This window comes from Erpetoichthys calabaricus, chromosome 4 (assembly GCF_900747795.2).
Source record: "Erpetoichthys calabaricus chromosome 4, fErpCal1.3, whole genome shotgun sequence".
Classification (NCBI taxonomy): domain Eukaryota; kingdom Metazoa; phylum Chordata; class Cladistia; order Polypteriformes; family Polypteridae; genus Erpetoichthys; species Erpetoichthys calabaricus.
The window spans coordinates 215,540,350-215,567,680 of record NC_041397.2 but is presented as its reverse complement, the minus strand read 5'-3'; the positions used below and the strand labels follow the sequence as shown (position 1 = coordinate 215,567,680).

Genomic DNA, 27,331 nt, shown 5'->3' with positions numbered 1-27,331 from the left:
CACATATGGTAAATAGCATACACAAAAATATGCAATTTTTGGGTAGCGTATTCTTTTAACCCATTACAGGTTGCAGATAAAGTAGGAACCAATGCTGGAATGAATGAGAGGGACACTTAAACACACACCCAGACCTACTGACATTGGGATTTTTAGAGTTACCAGAACTATAACACATACATCTTTGGGACAAGCTGAAGAAAGTGGAATGCTCACAGAAAGTCTGTTTATATTGTACCTATCTTGAAAAGGACAGTAAAAGAGGAATCAGGATGTGAAGTGTTTGCGGCAAAAGAGCAGTGGGAAATTAGGTCAAGGTTCATGAAGGATTGAGCAAGCACCCATGATAAAATAAAATTCAATAATCTTAAAGTCATTAGCCAGAGTCAGAAAATTCAAAAGGTAAAATTAACATACACACAATAATGAGTAGATCTTTTCCCCAAAGTTAGGATACCAATTACTGTGCACTGCCATGTCTTACGAATGACAAGGTGCATAAAGTGATTGGCAGTAACTGCGGAAACAGGAAATAACATGGCCCAACCTACTGTAAGTTATAATGTAACAAGAGGGCAGTGCCCATGATGATTCAAATTAACATTAGTCAAAATATTAGTGGGATCAAAAGGTTAAACCCAAATAAATGAGGACAGTTCAGAAAGGAAGGGATAGCAGGCGTCAAAAACCCACACAAAAAGATCAGACCTGCCTTTATTTAACTCTTTCAGGGCTGAATATGTTTTCCAAAAAACTCAGCTTTCTGAACAGCACACTATGCACTGGTTTCACACATAAAATCAACATAAAATGTCTATTGCTACATGCTGTGGCTGCTGTTGGCACCTGTTCGGTATCTCTGGCAGCAGTGGCTGCACAGGGGTGGCTCAATGGTCAGCAGAAATGCATGGCGGGTTGTCTTCGCACAGCAGGTGGGCAACGGTGGCAGGTGTAGTGCGATGCAATATGGTTTGTATCTCTTGTCATCATAAGGGGTGGTCCCCCTCGGTGAACGCCGCTATAGGCACATCAGCTACACGAACGTGTTCAGCACGATGATCAGCTGGGGCCCGATAGGCTGATGCTGGTACCTCAATTTCATTTTTGATATCCATATCCAGATCACTTGCATCAAATTCAGAGCCTGATTCAGCAATAATAGGTAAAACGTCCATGGAGTATTTTGCTTTGCAAATTTGCTTTAGTCACGCCAGATGTCGATGCCATTTTAGTAGCTCTTTACTACTCATTCATGTGCAGGGAATCAATGTCAAATCAACAAAGCTACATAACTTTACTTCAAGCAAAGAGAGTCGAACTAAAACGTAAGGGAGAGTTTTGTTGCAGTTTACAACTGATTATCGTCCTCTACTCCTGAATTTTGACAAAAGTCAACATCAGCCCTGAAAGAGTTAAGGGACCCTGACTCCCAACTAAACAGACAGGCTTTGGCCTGCACAGGCCCAAAATGGAGCTAAGGATTTTAAAATAATAAAAGCCATTGAATGTCCACAAAAGTTGAGAAAATGGAAACTGTAAAACCTCTGATACATCACAAAATAAAGCAAGCTCCTTAAATTTAAAGAATGTGTTAAAGAGTTCAAAAAATAATTGCAGAAAAAGTGATGCAAGTACAAAAGGAGGAAAAATATCATTTTGTCTGAAAAGCAACATCTAAAGCAAACAGAACCAAAAAGGTCAATCCAAACAATGTGCTGTAAAAACAGTGCTAAAAGAGTTAGCCCAGAGTGTTACTTGGGCAAAATTATAGGCATGTCTTGCGTAAGCATCAGGCCCAAGTATTACTCGGACAATGGTGTAGATGCATCTTCTCCTAGCCTCATAATGGGGTCTCGTAAGAAACGCCTCTCATCAGCAGTGATGACAAGGTGAATCTGTCTTCAGACACTCATAACCAGAATGTCCATTTTTACTGGTGGAACGGTTTCCCAGCTGCATCCTCAGGGCTTCCCCGTCCTTGGCTTCCACTTTAAGGAGAAAGGATGAATAACTAAACTAAGACCATCCAACAGTTACACAATATAAAATTGTAATTATTAAATACAATATCAATAGAACCATTATATTACATAATTTCACAGAAAAGACAAAACCAAAAGCTGAATTAATAACATAATATGAAATATTAGCTTTAAATAATTAAAAAATTATTAATAAACAACAAATAACCCTTGTTGTGCTATAACAGAATGTGGTATGTCCAAACAGAAAGTATAACCTGTAAGACAGAAGTATTAACCGCTACACTGCTGTACTGTCCATCAGAAATGGAACAATATACATTTCAAGATGAATCATTAAAAACAATGTGAACTGGGTTATAAGTATTAAGGTAAAAAAAAAAAGTAAAATTTACCAAGCAATGCTAACTGACAAACAAAACTGTAACTCTTCAACTGTATGAATTTGATCGGGTAATGTGAAGTAGTCTGTTTTCATTACCAGATTACAGCGCATCAGGCAGAAGAAAAAAAAAGTGGTAAAGAACATTACCTTATACTGCTATCATGATCTAGCTGGTCAGAAAAACAGACAAAAACAAAAAAAAATATTCTTGCCTTGTTCTTGCTTCTTCGATATCTGAATTTTAGCAACATATGTCATGTCAGTGTGCCATCATCACTTCGTGAAGGTTGGCTGTGCAGATGGGTCAGTGCTGTCTGATAGCTTCTGTTTTGACTGGTACTAAGCAGATTAGCCCTCAACATGCCAGTCCACACCATGGTGCTGTCATTACAGCATATTCTCAGCCTTTCATAGCCTCAGACCCCTTCCACAAAACCTGTTATCACACTGTCTTCAATGGCATCATGTGGTAGTCTCATCACAACCCCGAAGTACCTTAGCTTGCGGGTTTTAACGTGATTCAGCAATTTTCTTTCCGTTTCAGCTGTCTTGCAGACTTGCTCAACGGTCATCAACTTCATCCATGAGACTTTCAAAAACTTTCTGATGCAAGCCTAATGCATCTCTCTTCCTTGTTTAGTGTCCAGGCCTTACATACAGTATGTACATCATTAGCACACCAAGGCTTTAATCAAGCGCAGCTTCATGGTGGTGCTGACTCACTTGATTTTCCATATCCTATTCAACTTAACCATCACTGCCATGCCCATGACCATTTTCAACTTCATCTCACTAGCACAATTTGCATCAATTGTTTCTTTATGCCCCAAATGCACAAAAGAGTCCACCTAATTCAACCTTCCTCCAACCACCATGATCCTACGTACCTCATCATTACTTGTCATCAATGCCTTCACTTTTGTTGGATTGGTCGGTCCGTGATACTCCTTTGAACTCCTCTCAACTCTGCCCACTAGCTCCTGAAATTTTTCTGGTTACGTGGTCAATAAAACAATGTCATTAGCACAATCTGAGATTGATGATGGTCTCTTCACCAATTCTGAGCCATCCAGAGAATTTTTGCAGTGCTTTCTGCATCATTTGTTCTACTAGGATGTGGAACAGACCTGGGGCCTCATGTATAATGCCGTGCGTAGAACTCACACTATAACATGGCGTAAGCACAAAAGCGGGATTGTGCGTAAGCACAGAAAAATCCAGATGCAGGAATCTGTGCGCACGCATACTTTCACGTTCTTCCACTACATAAATCCCGATCAGCGTGAAAAGTAACGCACGTGCATGCGCCTTCTGTCCCGCCCCAACTCCTCCCAGAATTACGCCTCTTTGAATATGCAAATCAATATAGTACTAGGGTGTTGTACCGTGTTAGCCATTATGAATGTAGAGAAAAGCCAAGCAAAATGACACCTTTTATTGGCTAACTAAAAAGATTACAATATGCAAGCTTTCGAGGCAACTCAGGCTTTTAGTTAGCCAATAAAAGGTGTCATTTCAAATCAATATAAATAGCCTTCTGTGAAAAGACAATGGGAAAAGCACAGGGGAAAATATAAGAATTTCAGCGAATACCAAGTGGAGGCACAGGAAAAACGTACTATTTGTTGGTTTAAACAGTGGTATAAGCAACAAAAGAAAGTTGATCAAGTGACAGACTCTCTGAAAAACTCAAAAGATCAAATTCACAAAGTCGCACAGTGCCCGAAATAAAAAAGAAATCACATATCAAAGTCGCCGTGAAAAGGCAAGTCGTAGCCCACCGTCTGAGTGTCATATGAAAGCGTATTAGGGTACAAACAAAAAACATAGGCACACAGTGGGAAAAAAGCACGAAATGTCAACTTTAATCTCGAAATTTCCACTTTAATCACGTAGTTTATTTTGCCATTAAAGTAGAACATCATAAACTTCATCTTAAAATCGTTTATTTTACTAGTTTCTCAAGTAGCATGTTAAATGTTTTGTTCTGTATTTGATCTTCTATGTGCTCTATGTGTGTGAATCACTACGTGCTTCCGTTCTTTCTCTTTCTCCGACAGGACACAGAATGCATTACATTCGAGATATTACAGCTCTCTGAATAATTAAAATACTGAGATGTATACGTGATATCATTTTCATGATGATAGGAATGAAAGCATGTTATTAAACATGGGAACACGGTGGTGCAGTGATTGTTCATATCTCACGCAAGAGGCTTGCTGCACCATGTGCGACCTTCAATGAAATAATTTATTACAGAAGTACTGTCTCTTTCAAACATACTAACCTCCAGTTCCTGTCCATACTATTCTTTCTCCAATCGCCACACAATCAGCTCTGTAACAGACGTTAAGCCATTTGTAAGCTTAGAACGCCGATTCTTCAAAACTTTTAAGGAACATTGAAATATCTTCGTAGTACATCCATCCATCCATCCATTTACCAACCCGCTGAATCCGAACACAGGGTCACAGGGGTCTGCTGGAGCCAATCCCAGCCAACACAGGGCACAAGGCAGGGAACCAATCCTGGGCAGGGTGCCAACCCACCGCAGGACACACACAAACACACCCACACACCAAGCACACACTAGGGCCAATTTAGAATCGCCAATCCACCTAACCTGCATGTCTTTGGACTGTGGGAGGAAACCGGAGCGCCCGGAGGAAACCCACGCAGACACGGGGAGAACATGCAAACTCCACGCAGGGAGGACCCGGGAATCGAACCCAGGTCCCCAGGTGTCCCAACTGTGAGGCAGCAGCGCTACCCACTGCGCCACCGTGCCGCCCCTTCGTAGTACATGTTTAATTATTCTATTCGTCTATCCTTCCAGTGTCGCGTCAGCACCAGCAAGAATACAGCGCAAGGCAGGAGCTATCCTTGAACTAGCTATATGCTGCGGCACCGTGTCCTCACATGTTTAATTATTAACAATACAGATTATTTAAATGAAGTTAAAGTTTTATCTGTATACTATAAGCAACATATTTTGCTGCATTTCATCTTAAAAATGATATTGTCATCATACGCGCTTTATAAAGTAGCGCAGGTTGTGCAATATTATAACTGTAGTGTAAGTTTACAGTGAGGTGATTGTACTTATAATATATACTTGATGGACTGATTGAGTGCGTTTATAGTTCTTGGGATGAAACTGTTTCTGAAACGCGAGGTCCGTAAAGGAAAGGCTTTGACGCTTTTTGCCGTGGTTGAGGTAGTGTGTACTTGAAACTGTATACCGATAATTCTCTTTCCGATCATCTGCTGCTGTGAATCACACTCAGATACAGTGATATAAATACTCCGAGTGGTGCAGTGACAGTAATATGGAAAAAGATGATCTGCAGTGGCAACCCTTAACGGGAGCAGCAAAAAGAAGAACAAGATGCAGTGAGCGTAACAACGCTAAAGCAGTTCTGGTATTTGGAATACTATGGCTATTCCCTGGCCCATTATATTGCTACAGGTTAATTACAATCAGATGCATTACACTAATAAACAATATGCAGTTAATTTCAGTGTATTTATAAAGCCGCGTCAGGAATGTGGAGCTAAGAAAGAAAGGATGAGCACACAGGAACAGTAGTTTGACCATTCTGTGGACCATTATATTGTTACAGGTTAATTACTATCAGATGCATTAAATTTATGAACGATATGCGGTTAATTTCAGTGTATTTGATAAAGCCGCCGCCGTGGATGTGGATCTAAGAAAGGGTAACCACACAGGAACAGTAGCACTGCTTTGACGCTGGGTGCCGCCAGTCTGCAAAACCGAGCGGAGAAATTGCGTACGCCAAGGTATGAGTTACCGTGGAAATGTGCGTTGCTTTACGCCAAGTTTAGGTTTTATACATCGCGATATGAGCGTGGAAAGGTTCGTACGCAAAATTTCTGTGCGTATGCACTGTTTATACATGAGGCCCCTGGAGAGAGGTTACATCCTTGCTGGATGCCTTTTCTTTACATGTTTAGCTGTCCTGACAGCAGCATGCTGTTGTCTGCACAAATTTCACAGTAGTTGGACCAGATGTGACGAGACTTTCATCTTAAGTATGGTTAGCCAGAGCTGGTTACATAGTAACATATATAAAAGATAAATCAAGGGCCAGTAAACTGGAATGACTATAAATGTGAATAACAAAACATGTTCCGATATGGAAATCTCAGGGTCGGTGACAGTAAATCTTTTCTGATTTATTGCATTATGATCATAGAAGATCAAAACAAGGTGGTGTAATCAAGAGAGAAACAGAAATAAAGACAAAATCTTTCTGGAAGTGAGCTTTCAGTCTCCTTTATTCTAAAGAAAAGGAAAATACCCAGGAGGCAGCCCAGAGCAGCAACTAGGTCTGATTCAGAGAGAGAATCAAACAACAAAGCCAAAACAACTGAGCAAAAATCAAGGCCAAGAAACAAAGCACTATTTTGTTTTGAATGGTTCCTAACTAAAATGTAAAAAAGGTTTTGTTTTGAAAGATTTTTTAATAAATGGATGTAAAGAGTAGTGTGATTCCATATTTTGTAGGTGGAAAATGTTACTCAAATGACCACTATGCCTCAAATTTGCAAAGGGGATGGCAGTAGTAAACAACATGGCTGACATCATGCAGAGAAATGTCACAAAATGGCTGCAAGCCTTCAAAAACATGTTACTATTCATCAGAATTGCAAAAAAAAAATAAAAATGTGTTACAAAAACAAAGTACATGTGTACATGTAATCTATAATTTAACATAAAAATGTTCTAAAACCATGATTAGGACAATGTGTCTTTAGAGAGGTAGAACCTGTACTCATTATCAGGGCAAGCCAGGATCAAAGTCTGGTAAGGAAAAAAGCAATTCAACTGAGCCTTCTAAAGTACTAAATGTAATTACTGTTTCTTTTGATTCACAGTAAGTACTTTCTGAATTCTCCCTTGTTAGAATTTTCTTTTCTTTCCAGGAGAAAAATGTTCTCTTGAAAATATTATATGCTCTTAGTTCAAAGCACTTTAAATTCTTAAAGCTTTTAATGCTAAATTTCTCTAATGTTTTACAGTTTTTCAAGCATTCAAGTCTTCCTGCACTTCACATGCTTGTATTTCTTTGTTAAGCACCTCATTGTGGGTTTATTCTCTCCCAGTCTCTCGATAGTTGTTTTGATTTGTTTCTACCTTATTTTCAGTTTCACTTTCCCTGTTCACAGTCAAACACTCAGTTTTCTTGTATTGTTTCCTCCACCAAATGACTGGTTTTTCCTTGCAGCTTTTATCATTTTTCTGCTTAGGTACCATAGAGGCACGATAGTAATGCCACTGTCTCATACATCAAATCCTGTTTCCAGTCACTGCTATATTTTTACCCATATTTTCCCTCAGACGCTTCAGTTTTCTTCCCATTCCCCAAAGAAATTGTTGTTATGTCGATTGGGTAAACTGAAGTGTCTTAATGTAAGTAAAGTTAGGCCATTGCTTGAATGGGCACTATGATAGTCTTGTACTCTGTCCAGACAGGGTTCTGTTTTGGTCTCATTCAGATCCCTGAAGGACCAGAGAAAAAATAGAAACTAGTTTAAAAAATGAGCAAAGACAAAATAATGAGAAAATGGCAAAAAAATGAAGTGTAGTCAAAAGATATGCAGGCATCAGGAAACCAGAGAATGAAACAAAGCTGAATATAAAATCCATAACACAAAGTAAGATCAAAGTCAAAATAAAATTGCCAGGACTTTGTACTTTCATTCAGTTTTCTTACCCTTGACCATACTAAAAAGCAGATATTTAAGATTGAACTTTGGCACAAATAGGACACTATGTGGTGGACACAGCTACACTACCAGTCAAAAGTTTTAGAACACCTCAGCTTTTCCAGTTTTTCTTCAAATTTATTCAGTTGAACTGCAGTGAATGCACTAAAATGATGAAAAGGTAAGCAGTACATTTCCAGAGATTTAAATTTAAAGATTAGGTTAGCAAAAATTCAAAAAAGGAAATATCATAACATTACAAAAGGGCCTCCTTCAGGGAACAACTAACAGGGTATGACCTACAGATGTTCTGCAGCAATTCAAGTAAATTGAAACTTCCATGTTGAAGCAAACAATTTGCACAGATTTCCCAACTTCTGTGGATTACTTGAAAACCCTCTGTCTATCTTAAATCAGAATAGGAACAGACTGTGTTACTACACCATGTACACCCTACAAAGTTGTAAATTCCAGTGATAATGGCAAGAAAATGGAAATTAACAAATAAAATAAGAACAAACTTAAATAGCCAGACTTATCCTCTTTATAGTGTGGCACGTGGCTGGGGGTGGCACCCAGCCGGGACGCCCAGGAGGACAGGAGGAGGGCTCATGCCTCCTCCGGACCACGAGGGGGCGACCGCCCTGGGGGCCACGGGTACAGAGCTGGGAAGCTTGACCCTGTAGGGGTCCATGGTCACCGCCAGGGGGCACCCCAATACCTGGAGGACCCTGGACCTCAGCACTTCCGCCACACCAGGAAGTGCTAGGGGGAAGAGGAACAGGGACACCCGGAGTGCCTCCGGGGATACAGCCGGCACTTCCGCCACACAGGGGTATGTCGGTGGGTGATTGCCGGGGATGCACCTGGAGCACATCCGGTGCTTATTTAAAGGGGCCGCCTCCCTTCAGAGGAGGACTGGAGTCGGGTGGAAGTGGACGAGAGTCGTGTTGGAGAGTAGTGGATGCGGCCTGAAGGAAGCAGGCACTGGAAGAAGAGGCCTGGACTTTGGGTGATTGGTGCTGGAGGCACTGGGTTTGTGCGTACTTGACCTTGTAAATAGTGTAAATAAACGTGTGTTGGGAGAAAATATGATGTCCGTCTGTCTGTGTCCGGGCTGCTTCTCACAATAGGTATGTACCACTGAGTAGGCCTTGTAATGAGGTAAACTCAAAGTTGTTGGAATACAGAGCCTTTTTGTTAGAGGCACGCAGATTTTGTAAGTAAAGTTGCAGAGAACTAAGTTGCTGGATTTATGTGAGTTATTTAATTCAATTATATCTTAGAAACTGAATAAAGAGCTCATTGTAAAACCTGGTGGCAGCAGTTATTGCAACATTGAAGAAAATTGAGTAACGTAAATATACTTAAGTAAGATGAAGAAATTCAAACCAAAAGCAATATTTTGAGATGGTGCACTAGGACAATGGATGCCGCGCTTGGACTGAAACCTCCCCCGGCTTTGAATTGGAATGAGCAGAATCTGTCTAAGGCATGGAAGTTATGGAAAGACGAATTTTCACTATACACAGACATTACCTTAAGCAAAACAGAAGAGACAATGAAGGTAAAATTTTCAAATATCTGAAAGGGGGATCAGGACTGTGTGTTGCAGTGCCATCAGGAGATTTGACAATTGGCGTGTTGTTAACTGCCTTCAAGAACCATTGAAATCCTTGACCGAATGAAACAATTTAGATATATACATTTTTCTCCAAAAACTTGGTAGAATATAAGAGAACATATTGACAAGTACGATACAGACTTGAGAGTGTCAGCAGCAATGTGCAACTTTGGAACAATAAAAGACTCACTAATTAGAGATAGAATAGTATATGGCATTCAGAACTCACACTTAAGAGAACACCTTTAAAGAGACACAGATTTGACACTGGAAAAATGTTTGCAAATATGCAGAACAGCTGAACTGTCAGAAGAAAATACTAAGACAATAGAAGGACAGCAGTTTAAAGAAGTAAATATAGTTAAGAAAGCTGATAAGACCAGGATTAAAAAGTGCAAATTTTGTGGACAACAACATTAACGGACAAAAGAAACCTCTCCAGCATATGGAAAACAATGCAAAAAATTTGACAAATTAAATTATTTTACAGCCGCATGTATGTTCAAAGACTTTTACAAAAGCCAAGAGTGTGACAGAAACTGAAGAGGAACAGTTTCATGAGATACTCAGCCTCAGGAAGGTGACAGTCCACAAAGTAAGCAGCTTTTTGCAACAATGCTTATGGGAAATTAGCCTAGTAAAATTTCAACAGGACTGTACAGCCAGCAGCAACATCATACCAATTGGCCTGCTCAGTCCAGATACACAGCTAGAGAAGACACAACAGGTTTTGGTTATGTACAATAAGAGCACACTGAAACCCATTGGTAAATGCAGAATTAAAATAAGAAACCCAAGAAACAGGGAGCTATATCGCCTAGAGTTTATAGAGGTGGAGTAGAGCTTCTCAGTAGCATTGCTAGGTAACAAAGCAGTGGACTTAATGGATCTACTAAGAATTCAGCATGAGAATATTATAGTCATAGATAACATTGTCACTAAGGCAAATGATGAAAGACACCCATGTGACATGAAATATATATTTAACGAGTTTGCTGATGTTTTTGAAAGAGTTTGGCTGTCTCGGGAGGATTTACCAAATTGAAGTGGATCCTAATATTTCACCAGTAAAGTTGCCAAAGTGACAAATTCCTGTTTCTTTGTTGAAGCCCTTAAAAGATGAGCTGAGAAACTTACAGGAGAGAGGAATCATTGCACAGGTAGAGAAGGGCACAGAGTGGATCAATAGCATGGTTATAGTGGAAAAAAGATCTGGTAAACTGAGAATATGTATTGACCCAAGGCCACTCAATAGGGCACTGAAGAGGCAGTAATATCCTCTTCCAACAATAGATTATATACTACCAGATTTGGCCAAAGTTTTCATTGTGTGTGACGTAAAGAATGGGTTCTGGCTCATGAAACTGACAGAAGAGTCAAGTTACTTGACGACTTTTGTAACAGCTTTTGGCAAGTATAGATGGCTGCATCAGAAGTCTTCCAGCATTGGTTAACCAGGCACTAGATGGGCTACCAGGTGTTTGTACCATTGCAGATGGTATTCTTGTCATTGGTGAAGGTCAGAAAGATGAAGTAGTAGTGAGAGACCATGATGCCAAGTTAAAAAGCTATTAGTGCTGTGCAAAGAGTGTATGATTAAGTTGAACACAGAGAATTTCAAGATAAGGCAGAAAGAAGTGCCTTACATTGGACACAGGCTAACATCTGAAGGTTTAAATGTAGATCCGGAGAAAAGCAGAGCCATCACAAACATGTCAAGACCATCTGACTTAAAAAGGCTGAAGACATTTTTAGGAATGGTAAACTACTTGTAAAATTTTGTGAGCACTTGTTGGACTACTGTGAGGTCCTGAGACAAATGACACATAAGAATATAGTTTGGGGATGGACAGATGTACAACCTGAGGCTTTTAGGAAGTTAAAAAGCATAATAGGTACAGTTTCTTTTCTAATGTACAATATTACAATTTATAGGAAGACCTTCAGTGTGATTCATCAGAGAAGGGATTTGGAGCAACACTCATGCAGGAAGGACAACCTATAGCCTATGGCAGCAGAGCATTCACACCCACTGAGAGAGGCTATGCGCAGATAGACAAAGAGCGTTTAACTATCCTGTTTGGTATGGAGAAATTCCATCAATACACTTATGGTAGAAAAGTTGAAGTCCAAACCGATTACAAGCCTTTGGAAACCATCATGAGGAAGCCACTTCTCAGTGCACCCAGGAGACTTCAGAAAATGCTTCAGAGAGTGCAGACATATAAATTAAATGTCCAGGTCAATTTACACATGTAGCTGACACACTCAGCAGAGCTTACTTACCAAAATGGGGCACAGGAAGATTGGTGGAAACTGAAACTGGGTCAATAAACATGATTCAGTACTTATCTATTTCTGAGGAAAAGCTGCAGAACATCCAGGCAGAAACAGAGAAAGACAAAACATTCCAGTCACTGAAGCAGGTGATATTCCAGGGATGACCAAGGGAAAGATCACAAATGCAAGAGGAGGTGAGACCATTTTTTCAGTGCAGGATAAGCTCAGTGTACAGCATGGTGCAATATTCAGGGGTGAGTGTGCAGTAATTCCACATGGTCTGAGATCAGAAATTATGGAGAGAATTCACTCCTCACACCTACGTATCGAAGGTTGTCTTAGTAGAGCCAGAGAATGCTTGTACTGGCCAGGTCTGAACAAAGCCCTAAAGACCTACATAGGAAAGTGTAAAGTGTGCAGACGTTTAGACACACCACAGCAAAAAGAAATAATGTGTCCCAATAAAATTCCAAGAAGACCTTGGGCAAAAGTCAGAACAGACCAATTTCAATTCAATAACAGAGACTATGTCATTACAGTTGACTATTTTTCAAACTTCTGGGAAATTGACTACCTTCCAGATACTAGATCAATTACTGTTGTTCAGAAATAAAAAGGTCATTTTGCATGTCATGGCATCCCAGATAATAATGGACCACAATTGGAATCTGGAATTCAAGTAGTTTAGCAAGGATTGGGACTTTGAACATGTGACATCATCACCTGTTTATCCACAGAGCAATGGCAAAGCAGAATCTGCTGTCAAAACTGTAAAACAGCTGATGGCAAAAGCAAAGCAAGCAAGATCAGATCCATAGTTTGCTATCTTAGAACATAGAAACACTCCTCTGCAAGGGTTTATTTCCAATCCAGCACAGAGACTCATGAGCAGAAGGACCAAAACACTGCTACTAGTATGCAGGAGTCTACTACAGCCAGGAGTGGTGAACATAGACCAAGCAGTGAAAGATAACCAGTCTCAACATGCTCATTATTACAACAAAGGAGGAAGAGATCTCCACAAGCTACAAGAAATAGAAAAGGTGAGAGTCCAGGCTGAGATGTCAAAACACATGCAGTGAATTCCTGGAACAGCGATGAGCCAAGTGTGTAATAAATTATGTGCAGTTCAACTGGACAGAGGCACCATCTTAAGAAGGAACCAGAGACCCCTGAGGATAATTCCAGAACAGGCACAGAATGCAGTGGGACAACATATAGCCTTTAAGACAAACAAAGATACAACACCCTCACACAAATAGGAGACACTGAAAATGGAGCAAGATTTACCACACGCACATACATCCAAAACACTGTAACAGCACAAACACATACAGTACCTCATCCAGCATGTACAGAAGATTAAGCTGTATGAACAAGAAATGGTAGAATAGTTAAAGGACCAGTTCATCTCAAGGATTTTAAGTGAACCATGTTTATTTTGTGTTAAAAAAGTAAAGACTATTGTTTATTATTATTCTGCAGTGACAAGATTGGTTTTCTTTTCTTGTCTTATTATTACTGTTTATTGTAAAAAAAGGGAAGATGTAACAAAGGAAATTCAAAGTTGTTAGAGTACAGATCCTTTTGTTACAGACATACAGATGATGGGTTTGTGTGAGTTATTTAATACAATTATATCTTAGAAATGGAATAAACAGCAAATCGTAAAACAGGCCTAACTCCCAGCCCCACACTCATGTGGCAGGGTTCCAACCTGCAAAAGCCCAAAAATGTGGGTTAAGTTTTTTCTAATAGCAAATCCCAAAAAGTGTCCAGAATGGAGAAGAGGAAAACCATTGAAAAACCTCTAGTATGCAAGAAACAATGCAGCTTTAAATAATGAACACAAACAGATAGTTCAGGACAAAGAACACAAATAAAGCAAACAAATCCAGAAAACAACAACCAATAACAGTATTTTAATTGAAGCGGGGTCAAAATCTTATAATCCCATCGTCAAAAGAAAAATCATAAATTGAAAAAAGAAATTCCAAAACAAGCAACCCCAGCGGCATGAAGAGTTGACCTCAGCCTCCTTGGGCTCCACATACAGGAGACACAAAACATGAATAAACAGCATAATAAGACAACCAACAAACTAAACAATAATCAATACATAAAATATAAACAAGCCAAAACAAAATAAATATATGAAATAATATTTGAAAAATTGCAAAAAGATTAAATTAACATATGAACCATGGATGTATCCTTGATTGAAACATAACAGTGACAAGAACACACAAAAATCAAACAAAAACAGAAATCCAAAAGGGCAATATGATGATATTATTGTCACAATGATAAAAATAATCAAAAGCAACATGCACTAAAACTGCACAAATGATTCTTTAGAGTACAATTTTATAAAATAAACTCAGAATCATTATAGGTTCCTGCTTTATGCTGAAAGTTCCTTAGATAGACTCTGCACTCCCATAACAGAGAACTGAATTAAGGTGGTATGAGAATGCTATATGCAACAACAACAACATTTATTTGTATAGCACATTTTCATACAAATGATGTAGCTCAAAGTGCTTTACAAGATAAAGAAAGAAAAAAGAAAAATATAAAAATAAGCTTACGCAATACTAAGTAACAAAGAATAAAGTAAGGTTAGATGGCCAGGGAGAACAGAAAAAACAAAAAAAACACATAAGGCTGGTTAAAAAAACAAAATCTGCAGGAGTTCCAAGGCCACGAGACCCTCCAGCCCCCACTGGGCACATGCAATCCAAAAACTGCCACTAGTGACACTTTGCATTCACTTAAACCAAGAAACCCAACTAAAATGCCTGATATAAATGCTGTAAATAGCTTTAAAGAATGGCACAGAAAAAAAAACCCATAATCAAAGTCAAGTCAAAGTGACTGTTTTCCCGCTGGCCCAGACAAAGGAGTCAAAGGTCACTGAAATGCCTTTGATATGTTACAAAGGTCAAATGGATCTCTTTTAAACTCCTGACAGCTGAGTGAGACTTCGGGTGGAACCTTTTCAGTATCTGAACCTTTTACTTATACTGAACATCTTAAATACCTTCTGGCTGAGTTAAACCAAATTAAATAAAACTTTGCCAGGGAGAATTAGCTATAGATCATCTGGGGATCGTGTACTTTTGAGTAATTGCAGAGGTTTACACGATTATTATTAGCTCATTATTGTCACATGTACTGAGTATCACGCCTCTGGTAATCTAGGCAGAAATCTCAGGACAAATCTCTTCTGGATGGAACTTTAAAATGACACAAACTGTCATAATCACTAATAGATGATCATTTGTAGTACCCATCAGAATAGGAAATCCTACTTGTAGAAGGATTGTATCAGTCCTTTCAAAATTTTCCTTACACTCACAGTAGAAACCTTTTAAAATGCCCAGCACCTTATATGCCAAGGCCTGCTGTGAAAAGCTCACATCTTCACTAAGATTTACAACAGAGGGTACTGAGCCTACACTGTCTTTACATTCACTTCTGTCACCCCAGAAAAAGACGCAGTAACCTTACATTTAAATTTCCAAATGGATTAACATCATGAAGAAGATTTAACACGGAAAAGAAAACCTAGATAGATCAGCTTTACAGGACATGGGAAATGTATCCTTAGAGAGCCAAACTACCATTTTACTCCTGTGTGCCAAGTCAATAGACTGTTGTCTTCCACCATTTGATCATTTATAATCTGGGTAGCATTATTTTAAGGATTAATTCTAGAATTTGACCTCAGGGATGTCTGTGCTATGGATGCAAGGTATGACATGTCTTTATCACCACCATGATTCTAAGTCACTTCCTGCCGCTTATATGTCTTTCAGTTAAGGCCTAATTTCCACTGCACTAAACTACTAAAAAACATAATTTATGAAATATTATTAAAGCAAAGAAAGAGCAATAGATTTATCTAAAAAATGTTGGTGCCCATTGTGGCAGGAGGCTGGGGGCCAGACCCAGCCAGGACGCCTGGAAGGATTGGGAGGCAGACTATACGTCCCCTGGGCCACGAGGGGGCAACCACCCTGGATAGTGTGGGGACCACAGGGATGGAGCGTGGAGGCTCAAGCCCATTGGGACCTGTGGCCACTGCCAGAGGGCGCCCCGAGCCTCATAGAGACTGGGATATCTGCACTTCCGCCACACCTGGGAGGGTTGATGGAGGACCTTCCAGGGACGCCCGGAGTGCTTCCAGGTGGTCATGCGGCACTCCCGCCACACCTGGAAGTGCCGCCGGAAGAACGTCAGCGAGCACCTGGAGCACGTCCGGTGATTATAAAGGGGGTCACCTTCCTACAGTCGAGGAGCTAGAGTCAGGAGCTGGAGGTGGAGGAAGCTCCAGCAACAAGAGGAAGAGAGGTGGCCCACAGACATTGAAGGCCCATAGAAAGGTGTTGTGGTGCTGGAAGCACTGTGTGTGTGCGGAACTTGGGTTTTGGGACCTTTGTTACAATAAACGTGTGTGTTTTTTAGAACTGCCGGTGTCAGTCTGTTTGTGTCTGGGCTGGCTATCTCACACCATGCACGATAGTGCTGATTTAGTGATATATAGAACAGTGGAAAGAATGACATACTTTGCTTCTTCTAATATGCATTGTGTCTTACAATGATTTGCTGTACTCATACTTGACAGTAGCTTCTAACTATTTTTTTTTCTTTTGTAATAAATTTTGTTTTTACACACTGTTCTCAAATTTAGGAGACTTCAAGCAACTTGAATGGACATGATCCTAAAATCAGAATTCCGAAAGATGATCTTAAAAGATCTTCTCCATCTCCATTAAGTGGAAAAAAGACTGAAAACTGCCTCATTCCTTGTGAGTTGTCAGCAAAGCTCATTAAAGAGGAGAAACACTACATGTGCCGTACGTATTATTTTTCAGAATAATAAGGTATGATTGGTATTGTAGGAATGAAAGCATGTTAGCCCAGTAACTGAAGTGTTTGTGTCCAGCACCAGAGGTTTCTTGGGCAATTAGATTTGCTGGTTTCATTCGCTTGTTGGTAATGCATGATTCAATCAATCAACCGAGTGCTTGTATACAGCATTTACGATTTTATAAATTTGCTTTGTAAAAATCATTAACTACAATACTTCAGAATCTAAATGTCTTAATACATTAAATGTATTTAAATTGTTTATACAGATAATGATTAACTAAATGCATATAATATTAGGTACTACTTATATGTTTATCTTAAAATGTGTTAATGAACTTAGTAAATGAAATCTTGGACTAGAAAGAAATTTAGAGAGCCCTGGTATTTAACCCTTGACAAAATACGAACTTGGTATTAAAACTGATTGTTACTTGGATATGAAAAAAATAAGATATTGCTATTTATTGCTATAGATTTTTGTCTTGACAAGGGAAAAGGGTGGAACATTACCACTATTATGTGCATTCACCATTTATTCTTTACTACAAGTCACTGCGGTCAAGAGTTGAACCTCTCAGCACCTTCTGTATAGAGATACTCTGTGGTAGATTGTAGTAGAGTGTTTTTTCTCAAAATAAACCACTAAGTGTATGAATAAGTTCTTTCTTTTCAAGGAAACCTACAGCACTCTCTTGTTTCCTATACAAGAAGCACCAGGAAATTAATCAGGGGCCTGATGGAAGATCATCAAAAATCACTGGACTCTCTTTCTAATATGGTAGGCATTATTTATTATTAATTGTGTTATTGCACGAGAAACAATTTTATAATAATAATAGGAAGAATACTCACAAAATGCAAAAACACCACTCCAAGTAGCCTTAGAACAACTCCTTCTTTCACTTGCTGAGGGAGAAAGGGGTCTCAAATATAAAATTAATTTACACAACACACAGATTCATAGTTTAAGAAAATTCTTCCACACAAAACAGCATACATCAACACTACACAAAGCAATAGTTCATACAGATACAAACTATATACCACTTAACCTACATACTACAGACACCATTGCAGAAAACATAACAACCACACAACCTAAAATATACCCAGAAAACATTGCATTGCAGGCCTCCTCAGTGTTGATCAGTTGATCAGTGTTTGTGGATAAGATTGCATCAAATAGCTTGCTAATCAGTGGTGATATGCTTGGCTAGGCAGAATGGTTTATGTTAGCCATAGAAGATCAAGTCATAAACACGAGAACCTACAAAAAAGATATTCTTAAGAATGCTAACACTGCAGACAGAACATGTTGATACTGCAACAAAGAACAAAACACAATCCAACACATCACATCAGGTTATAAACTACGGACACAGGCTACATGCACAGTCAGATTGCAAGTGATATTAAACAAGAACTGGCACTACAGCACAAGCTAGCAGATGCAAACCCACTATATTATAAGTACACCCCCACCACAGTACTAGAATATGCCACTAAATTGGAACAGAACTATACTGACAGACAGAACTGTCCACCATATCAGACCAGACATAACCCTGGTAAACAAGCAAAATACATTATTGACATTCCTTTATCAAACACACACAACTTACAAAATACCGGCACAAAGAAAATGGAGAAGTACACAGAACTGACTGAAGAGAATGGACAAGGTGATCATTGTGCCCATCAACCACTGGTGCCTTCCCACATACACTACACAAATGCCTACAGATGTTACATATAGATTAATACACATGGATACAACTACAGAGAGCAGCTATTTGGAGTACATGCCACATAGTGAGGAAATCCCTTAACACAAACACAGTCCCCTAATTCAAATATACGCCACATAAAATTGTCCTATGCCTTAGCATAGGTGGTAGGAAATTGACTATCCCAGAAGATACTTTGAATAATATTATTAATAATATAGTCAGTATTTTCATACTGTGGCCAGCACCGATATCTTATAGCTATGTACATTTTTCATGTCCTCCCCATGTGAATATAAGTTTTCAACAAGTTGTTTGGTTTCCTTCCTTATCAGAAAGACTCTATAGTAATCCATTCTTAGTGAATGTTTGTGTGTGAGGGAGTGTGACCTGTGATAAACCAGAGTCCTGCCTAGTAGTTCTTGCCTTGTACAATATCTGAGTCTGCCATGAGTCTCTCCAGCTTTTGCATCACTATAAATAAAAAATGTGGATTTAGCAAATGGAAAAATAATAATAACTTAAAACAGAAAAATTTACATTATGATAATAATCAATAGTAAAACATATTTTAGTCATACTGTACATCAAAATGTTGCCTTCACAAATTAATAAAAAAGACCTTTTTTAAATCTCTCACTAACAATTTTTCTTCTGGTTTTTGCCTGTTGCTTTCCTCTTGTCTGTTGCATTAAATGAATGTATTAAATAAATGAGTGTTTTGTATTAGCATGACATATAATATACATGTAAACAAAAAGAGATTTCAAGGCATATTATGAAAAAAAGCCTGTTATACATGTAGTGATGTTACAAAGCAATCATGAACAAAATTGCTTAAAAGCCAGGAAAAGCTTCCTTATACTATATGATATGTAATTTAAATAAAGAAAAATTAGGAACACTGTTTTGACTGTTTGATCTGCCTTAACCTGACGTCACATTACACAACTTCTAGTCATTGAGGATGTCAGATTTGCTGACTGTAATTTCTGATCTTTTTGCCGAAATATTGTCAATATAATATGCAGAAATATCCAGGAATTTTGTCAGTCTCAGCAAAATGCATTGAAGTGAATGGGGAAGGAGAAACTGAATTAGTTTTGTGTGGATTATAATGGTTCAATTGTCTCTTAAGGCTAGGGAAGCATCTGCCAACTATTCTGAACTAATTATTGTTGTCAAAAATGTGACCTGAATTATGACACAGCAGTGATAACCACTGCACCTCCGTGCCTCCTTGAGTTAAAATGATGCTCCAAGTCCACAATACACCAATCACAATATCACAATACCTTTATCTCTCCCTGCATCTCCCCAGCTTCTATCACTGCGACTAACTAACAACCACAGAGCCTGTAATGCAAGGGGTCAGCATTACATACTCAGGGGCTGTCCCTGTCATTAACCAATCTGTGCTACACAAGAAGGGGAATAACATATTTAGTCCAGCATTGAAGGCACAACATACAATGAATCAGTGCAGAGCAGCAAAGTATTTTCATAATATTCTCATTATGGTCAGCTAATGTACCCCCTCAAATGACAAGACTGTAAGTTTTTTTTTAAAACACATGCAGGCTGCAAATGCAACTGAAATTATGACCAGATGGTCACATCACACCTGTAGGCATATGCCGTAAATTATTCATGCATACTGTATGTGAAGCAGATCGGGCTGCACCATAAACTTTGAGGTCAAGTATGCTCATAGTACACATGTGTGAATATTAAGCACATGCTCAATACAAATCAGGCAAGTAGCACAGATCAGGTAGTGACATGCCCATCCAACATGGTTGCTACAGCTCTGTGATGTCACAGTGGCCTCATGTGGGGCACTATGGAAAAAAGTTAATCTAAGCAAGCAAAAGGACAAATTTAAGGGTAAAAATGTGTCCAACACGGTCATCGTTTAACCCAGTAAATGAAAAACACTTTTGGTGAATTACGCCGATCAGCACTAACAGAAATCAATACTTAAAGGAAAGTGAGGAAGACAAAAACAGTATATATGAATGATATAAAATAGCAATAATACAAATTAAATCCCAAATAAAATGTATACGTATTTATTTGTTAATTTATCAATTGATTGATTGGTTGATTGATTGATTGATTGAATGGCTGTATTATCTGTCCTGTGAATATGTATCCTTGTTTTTATGTTTCTGCTGGTGTATGCATCTGAATTTCTCCATGGGATTAACAAAGTTTTTCCAATCTAATCTAATCTAATCTAATCTAATCTAATCTAATCTAATCTAATCTAATCTAATCTGATCTAATCTAATCCACTACCCAATTTCTTGATTATGAAAGCTACCAAAGTAAGAGAATTCGTGTGACTAGAATTGACTCAACAGTGAGTTACTGAACAAAAGCCAAGACCCTCTTCAGCTAATAAAAAAGGTTAGGTCAACCAATATTTGAGTCATTACTGTGGTCAACCACTGAAGTAGTCAGGAACTCCCTGAACCCAAAGTGCCAGGGGAACCAATGTTTTGGAAAAGGATGTTTAATTAACTTAAATAATAAACACAAGCATGGATGAACAAAAATAACAAATAAATAAGCAGAAAAAATATCCTGCATACACCCTGACCCTAACCAAACAGAAGCAGAAACCTTGACAACCTTTAAAAAGAATCTGGATGAGATATTGGGACAACTTAGCTATTAGCAAAACAAACCTTGATGGACTGAATGGTCTCCTGTCATTGTCAAATTTTTTTATGTTATTATGTTCAAAAGGACTTGCAGCACCTTCCCAGTCTGGTGGGCTGCCTTATAAACTTGTGCCATACTGCAAATAACCCTGAAACATCCCTCACTTTCCATATTTGTCTTCAATGCTCTAGTACTATTTGTACAAACAGTTGAACACTTGTAAGTCTCTCCTAAATCCAAGATTACTGACCCAACAGCCAGAAGGACCTTTTAAGTCCCAACTATGAACCACACCTGGCTGTCCATGAGATATTACTTTCAAGATCCAGAATGTCAAGTAGAAGAGTTAAAGACAAACAAATGCCTAGAGCTCCTTCTGGCAGCCACATGGCATTTCTGTATCCCCAAGCTTCAACTATTGCAACCAGTGCATAACACTGAACCATGAGTGGTACGTAGGTCCATACATCCCTGTTACCTGTAGTTCTGACAACCCTCTACATCAGTGGCTGTCAAATGGGTTGGGGGGTTTGTCACAGTAAACTTCCAGGTGGGGCTGCATGATGACTGAAAATAATTATAAAATAGCAGCACAATACTGAAATCACTAATAATCAAGCTACAGCAGAGGTGTCAAACTTATTTTTTAAAAGCAGACCCCTTCATTAATAATTAAAACATTTTACATACAGTGCCCAATGACTTCACGTTCTCAAAGACTTCCTTTAAAATGTGCTTCATATATAAATTGTATCCGTACTCAGTTTAGCTGGATTAAATTTCCACCGGGCATTAAAATGTGTCCCATGTGCCCACATCATATTCGGATACAGATTGGATGGGCATTTTCACATACACACAGCACTTTGGGATTTAGTGGTTGCTCATGTTTATCTGCGCAACACAACTGCACCAGCAGCTACTAACCTGTTGGTAGAATGAGGGTAGTTTGCATAATTTACTTTTGATTTTTTTTTTCAGAAATATCTAATCAATTTATGCTTAATTTAAAAAAGTAATGCTTAAGCCGAGTGAGCAGTGAGAACCTTATGTTGATATCAAAAATCTGTGCAATGAAAAATTCTGTATTTTAGTAATTAATTGTCATTATTTCTTCATATAAATGTCTACCCATTTTATGCTATGATTAAGAAATTCAGGCACTAGTAAAAATAACTTTAATTTAAGAAAAATACACAATCACTCATTCTTGAAATGGCCTATTAAGTTTGTATTAGGCTTTAAAAACGGAGGCAGCAAGTATGATTTGGTTATATAAATGTAACTTTGAAAACAAACACCTTTGTTAAGGCTTCAGCAAGATACAAGAGGGTAAATATCGAAGCCTGAATAGGGGGGCTCTCACATATTTTCACGGTATTTTGGGGGCCTGAACAGCATGTAGCGCAGTCATAATGCTGTTCCCTGACAGTAATGAGTGTCACAGGTCCTCCCTGCATGGAGTCTGCATGTTCCTCCTGCGTCAGTGTGGGTTTCCTCTGATGTAAACTGGATTGATTTGAACCAGCACAATTTTGTGGTTCTTGATCTCTAATTTTCATACATTTATAATGTCCGGTTTCCTCCTATAGTCCAAAGAAATGCCCGTTAGATGGGCTTACAATTCTAAATATGCCCTAGTGTGTGATTATGTTTGTGTGTAGGTGTGTGTGCCCTGTGATGGTTTGGTATTCTGTCCAGGAATTGTTCTTGTCTTGCACAATGTGGTAGCTGGGATATGCTCCAGTAGACCATGTGACCCTGTTCAGGACTAAGCAGGTTAGACAATGACTGACACTGGGGGGGCTATGGATTAATACATTTTGTTTGGAAAGTGAAAATGAAGTTATGATGATGAATGAATGGCAACTGGAAGTCATGGGTAAATGTTAGACTAAGGGCATGGAAATCTTAAACACCATATACAATGATGGCAACATGGGTTCACATCAGAGTGATTGTTGTAAGGTGACAAGTCTGAGATATGTGGAGGTGTATCACATGTCATTTAGCATGAAATAAAACAAATAATTTAAAAAAAAAGTTGTAATTTTCATAATTATTGTGTTCATTATAAGACAAATAAAACAGAGGGAAACTTGGCAAACACTCTGAATGGTTAAAGAGTGAAGTAAAACATTAATTCTTTTTAAATATAATAACTTATGAAGTATGGAGTTAAAGTTAAGCAAAAGACATGTGTGCTGACTAGCATCTGTAGTTTACAAAATGCTACGTAATATTTTTGGATATAAAAACTAACAGTGGTGACAAAAAACGATATAGCAAACTGTTTTAGTAGATGGTATTGATTTATATTTTTCATGCAAAAGAAAGCTCTTCTTGGCTCAGAAATCTCCAAAGTTGACATAATACTATGAACTTTTAAGGTCAGGGAACTGCTAAACAGAGTGCAGCTGCTGAGTACGGATGCCTGGAGAAACAACGTGGAGGCCCAGCCTAATAAGCCTGTGCAGTCACATGGTAAGAATTTACTTATATTTTTTCCATACTTAATTTTTCTCTATTTTTGTAGCTGCTATTGGTAAATGTTCTGTCATTTTATCGCCCAAATTAACAATAGACATGACATGAAACGTAGTTAAAGAGATAGGCAAAGGTCAAACTGGGGAGTTAAAATCAAATGCCAAAACCAACATGCTAACCAAAATCTTTGTCAAAAGTCATTGCTACAAAGTTCTTATTTCTAATTAGTAAGTACAGGAAAAAAAATAAACATATGGACATCTTTAGTAAGGAATCCATAATCTTAGGTTATCTGGAAGAGCACAACACCAACCTTTAAACCAAAATGATAACATGATATGTTGCACACTTCCAGTCATTCCAGCAACTAGACAGTAGCAGTACAAACATGGCTTTTAAAATGCTGACACCCATATTTTGTAGACTATTAGTGATCGATAAAATATGAGGTATAAAATTAACAACATACTGTAGTTAAAAAAAAAAAACAAAATCTAAAAAACAACTATAGAGTTCTCCATGTAACAAACCCCTAAATGGATCAAAAATACTTTATCACGAAATGGTCATAACAGAGTCCCTTAAGGCACAATTTTGTGGCTGTTGATCTCTAATGTTCATACATTTATAATGTCTTTTCTGATTATATTCCTGGCAGTCTGTCTATGGAATCAGTGTTTTTCACGTGCAAGGACTTTGAATATTTGGTCATAAATGGTATGTCTGGATTATTTTAGAAGTACATGCTGTATTATGTTTAAGTTTTGCCACAATGCCATTTTGTTTTGCAGAAAGAGTGCCACAATTTTAAAGCCTTTATGCCATTTCCTTAGCAATGTTTCCAAGAATACAATGCATTGCATTTGATTGTTGATTGTTCCTGCACTTGATTGCACTTGGCAGTTAGATAGATAAACACTTGTAACTCTGTGATAAAGAATATTCCTTTTTTGTCCTTCTTGGTTGTTGAATCTCTGCTCTTGTTTTTTTTAATTCAATTTTTTGGTTCTCATTTTGGTTTTGACACTCAATCATGCTGACTTCTGGTTCTGAACATTTTCCCATTCGCTGTCTACAATTCTCTCCTGTTCATTTTAAAATATTTCTTTTACTGTCTCATGCAATGCAGTACACTGGACACGTCGCATCAGGCTTGCGAGGATGATAGGCATGAACTCTAGACAAAAGACCTGAACAAGTAAACAGTGGTTTTCTGGACCATAAGTCCACCAATGCATCATATAATACACATGAGAACTACATCAAATAAAATCTAAAATGACCTGAACTTCATATTTATTATTACGATCAATCTGAATAGTACAATTAGAACTGTTGTGAACCAGCTTAGGAGAAATGTGAAAATTTGGGTGAATTTTAAAATGAGCAGGCAAGGCCAAATAATTGACTTGCCCAACTCATTTGTCTCATAGTATGCCAACTTGTGCTCAGCCCTAAACTTGGGCTAGCTTTCAATTATAGTCTAAAACTGCTTGACTGAGGTTTTCACTCTCTACCGGTTCTCCTGTACCAGCCTCCAAAACAAATGAAGTTTAGTGAGGGTTTCTGCAAGGCTAGGAAAAGACGATGAGATACAGTCAGTGGTAGAACAATTAAGAGAGGGTTGTATCAGTAAAGGCATTCAAAAGGCGACTTCTTAATAGCCAAATGATAAAACACATTCCATGCAACTACTGCCAAAAAACAGAACTGAACAATAGACTGAAAGATGTCCTCTTTTGCCTCTTGGATTCTGGATGAATTCATCTGTCAAAACCAAAACGCTAACCAAAATTTAAATTAAATTGAGAGAAAAAATGCACAGAGATCTAAGTAAAGAATCCACAGGTTTGGCTTTCATTTAAGTTTATGATGGCAACCATTATACAGTGTCATAGAACACACTGGACTGGCACCCAACCAGAGTGTATGGTTCCTTCCCCACCCGGTAAGCCATGATAAAGGAAGACTATGGATGGACGGGCATGGTCGAGAGGCAGTTATGAGAGAAGGTCAGAGGTAACTACGTGACTACCTCCCTGGACTACGTGTTCCTCCAGTACACCAGGTGACAGTGTCCTTCTGGCTCCCATTTCGACACTGCACAGGAGTTTTAGTTTTGCCAGGCAGCCCTGTTGGGGCTTCCAGGTGCCACTAGGGGGTGCTGCTGAGAGCATGCGCCCCTATTATGGAGAGGTTCCACCAGATCCGGAAGTGATTCCAGGTGGCAATGCTATTGCACTTAAAGTTCTCCAGGGTTTGGGTTGAAAAGCAGCCACTCTGCCTCATCTGAGAGTCAGAGTCGGGTGAAGGTGGACAAGGCTTGCTTGGAGGAGTGTGGAGGTGGAAAAGAAAAGAAATTGTGACTGATTTACCAGGTGACTGTATGGTTTGGTTGTGTCTGGGTGTTTGAAGTGCAAGTGTGCTCCCTACAGGTCAGAACAGACATGTTGATGTCATGTGTTGCACACTTCATATTGTCCCAGCATAGCTACATAATAGCAACAGTATGCATACTCCATAGCAAATTGTTAAAATGAAACTGAAAGTTGAATTCTTCATGTAACAGAAAACCCTAAAAGGACCATAAATATTTATAATGAAATAAAGTATATAACGCAAAATAAAATAAACACTGTAAATAATCACAACAATAAAGGACATTAAAAACTAGATAATGCTCCAAGTTAATTTTATTTTAAAAATGACTTCAGAACTAACTATATATGACTGTTATTGCCCTTACTTCTGTTTCTTTGCAATGGTTTCTCCAGACTCTGTCTTGCCGGGATAAACATTGTGGATTTAATTACCACTAGGCCCGAGTCCTCACTTAGTGCAACCAGTTTAATGTCTGTTTTTATAAGCTGAACAGATGGCACATACTTTGTGTTTTTGCAACTTCACCAGTTTACCTTTATAAATCTATATTCTTCCCCAACTTTAAAAATGATAGTAAGGCTCACCACACAGATTACATTATATTTTGTAAGAGGTACCTTCCTGTGTTCAGCCCTTAGAAACTCACTGAATGACTTACATATGCTAGTCTTTTATTGCATTTCTTTTTAATTCAAACTAAACAAAGTTATGTTGTCAAACTGCCATGCCATGACTCTCAAATATGTATCTGAATATTCCCTCAGATGAGTACTCTCTGGTAAGGTGGGTGCTTAATATAATAATAATGGAGAGTATGGGTGTTTCTGAAGCCCAAGGGGCAGGGCTGGTCCATATCCTAACCAATATAAACAGCTGGCTAGTTGTCCAAATGAATTACAGCATACTGTTCTATTTGTCTATGACTTATTTGTTATGATAATTTTGATATTACATGTAATGGGTGGAGAATCTTGGCCCTGGATGGCTGCTCTGATGTATGTTATTGTGGCCAATCTCTCCATCAGCAGCTGAGCAGCATACTGAAATAGATTCCTTTCCTATTTCTCTTTGAACTCTGGAGCATCAGGGAAGTGCTGCATCAAAGACATTTTTGCACAAATGTTTATTGCTTATAGTGTTTTTATTTTATTTTATTGTGCTGTGTTTCTTGTTTCTTAGC

General features: G+C 38.5%; 1 protein-coding gene across 1 annotated transcript in view; it reads left to right on the top strand.

Moving 5' to 3' along the window:
- Positions 1 to 27,331, top strand: part of angptl5 (angiopoietin-like 5) — a 63,909-nt gene that overhangs the window by 2,143 nt on the left and 34,435 nt on the right. The window contains exons 2-4 of the mRNA XM_051926468.1: positions 16,704 to 16,869; positions 17,560 to 17,663; positions 23,673 to 23,766. Coding sequence (XP_051782428.1) covers positions 16,704 to 16,869; positions 17,560 to 17,663; positions 23,673 to 23,766 — 364 coding nt within the window. The remainder of the gene's footprint in view (positions 1 to 16,703; positions 16,870 to 17,559; positions 17,664 to 23,672; positions 23,767 to 27,331) is intronic.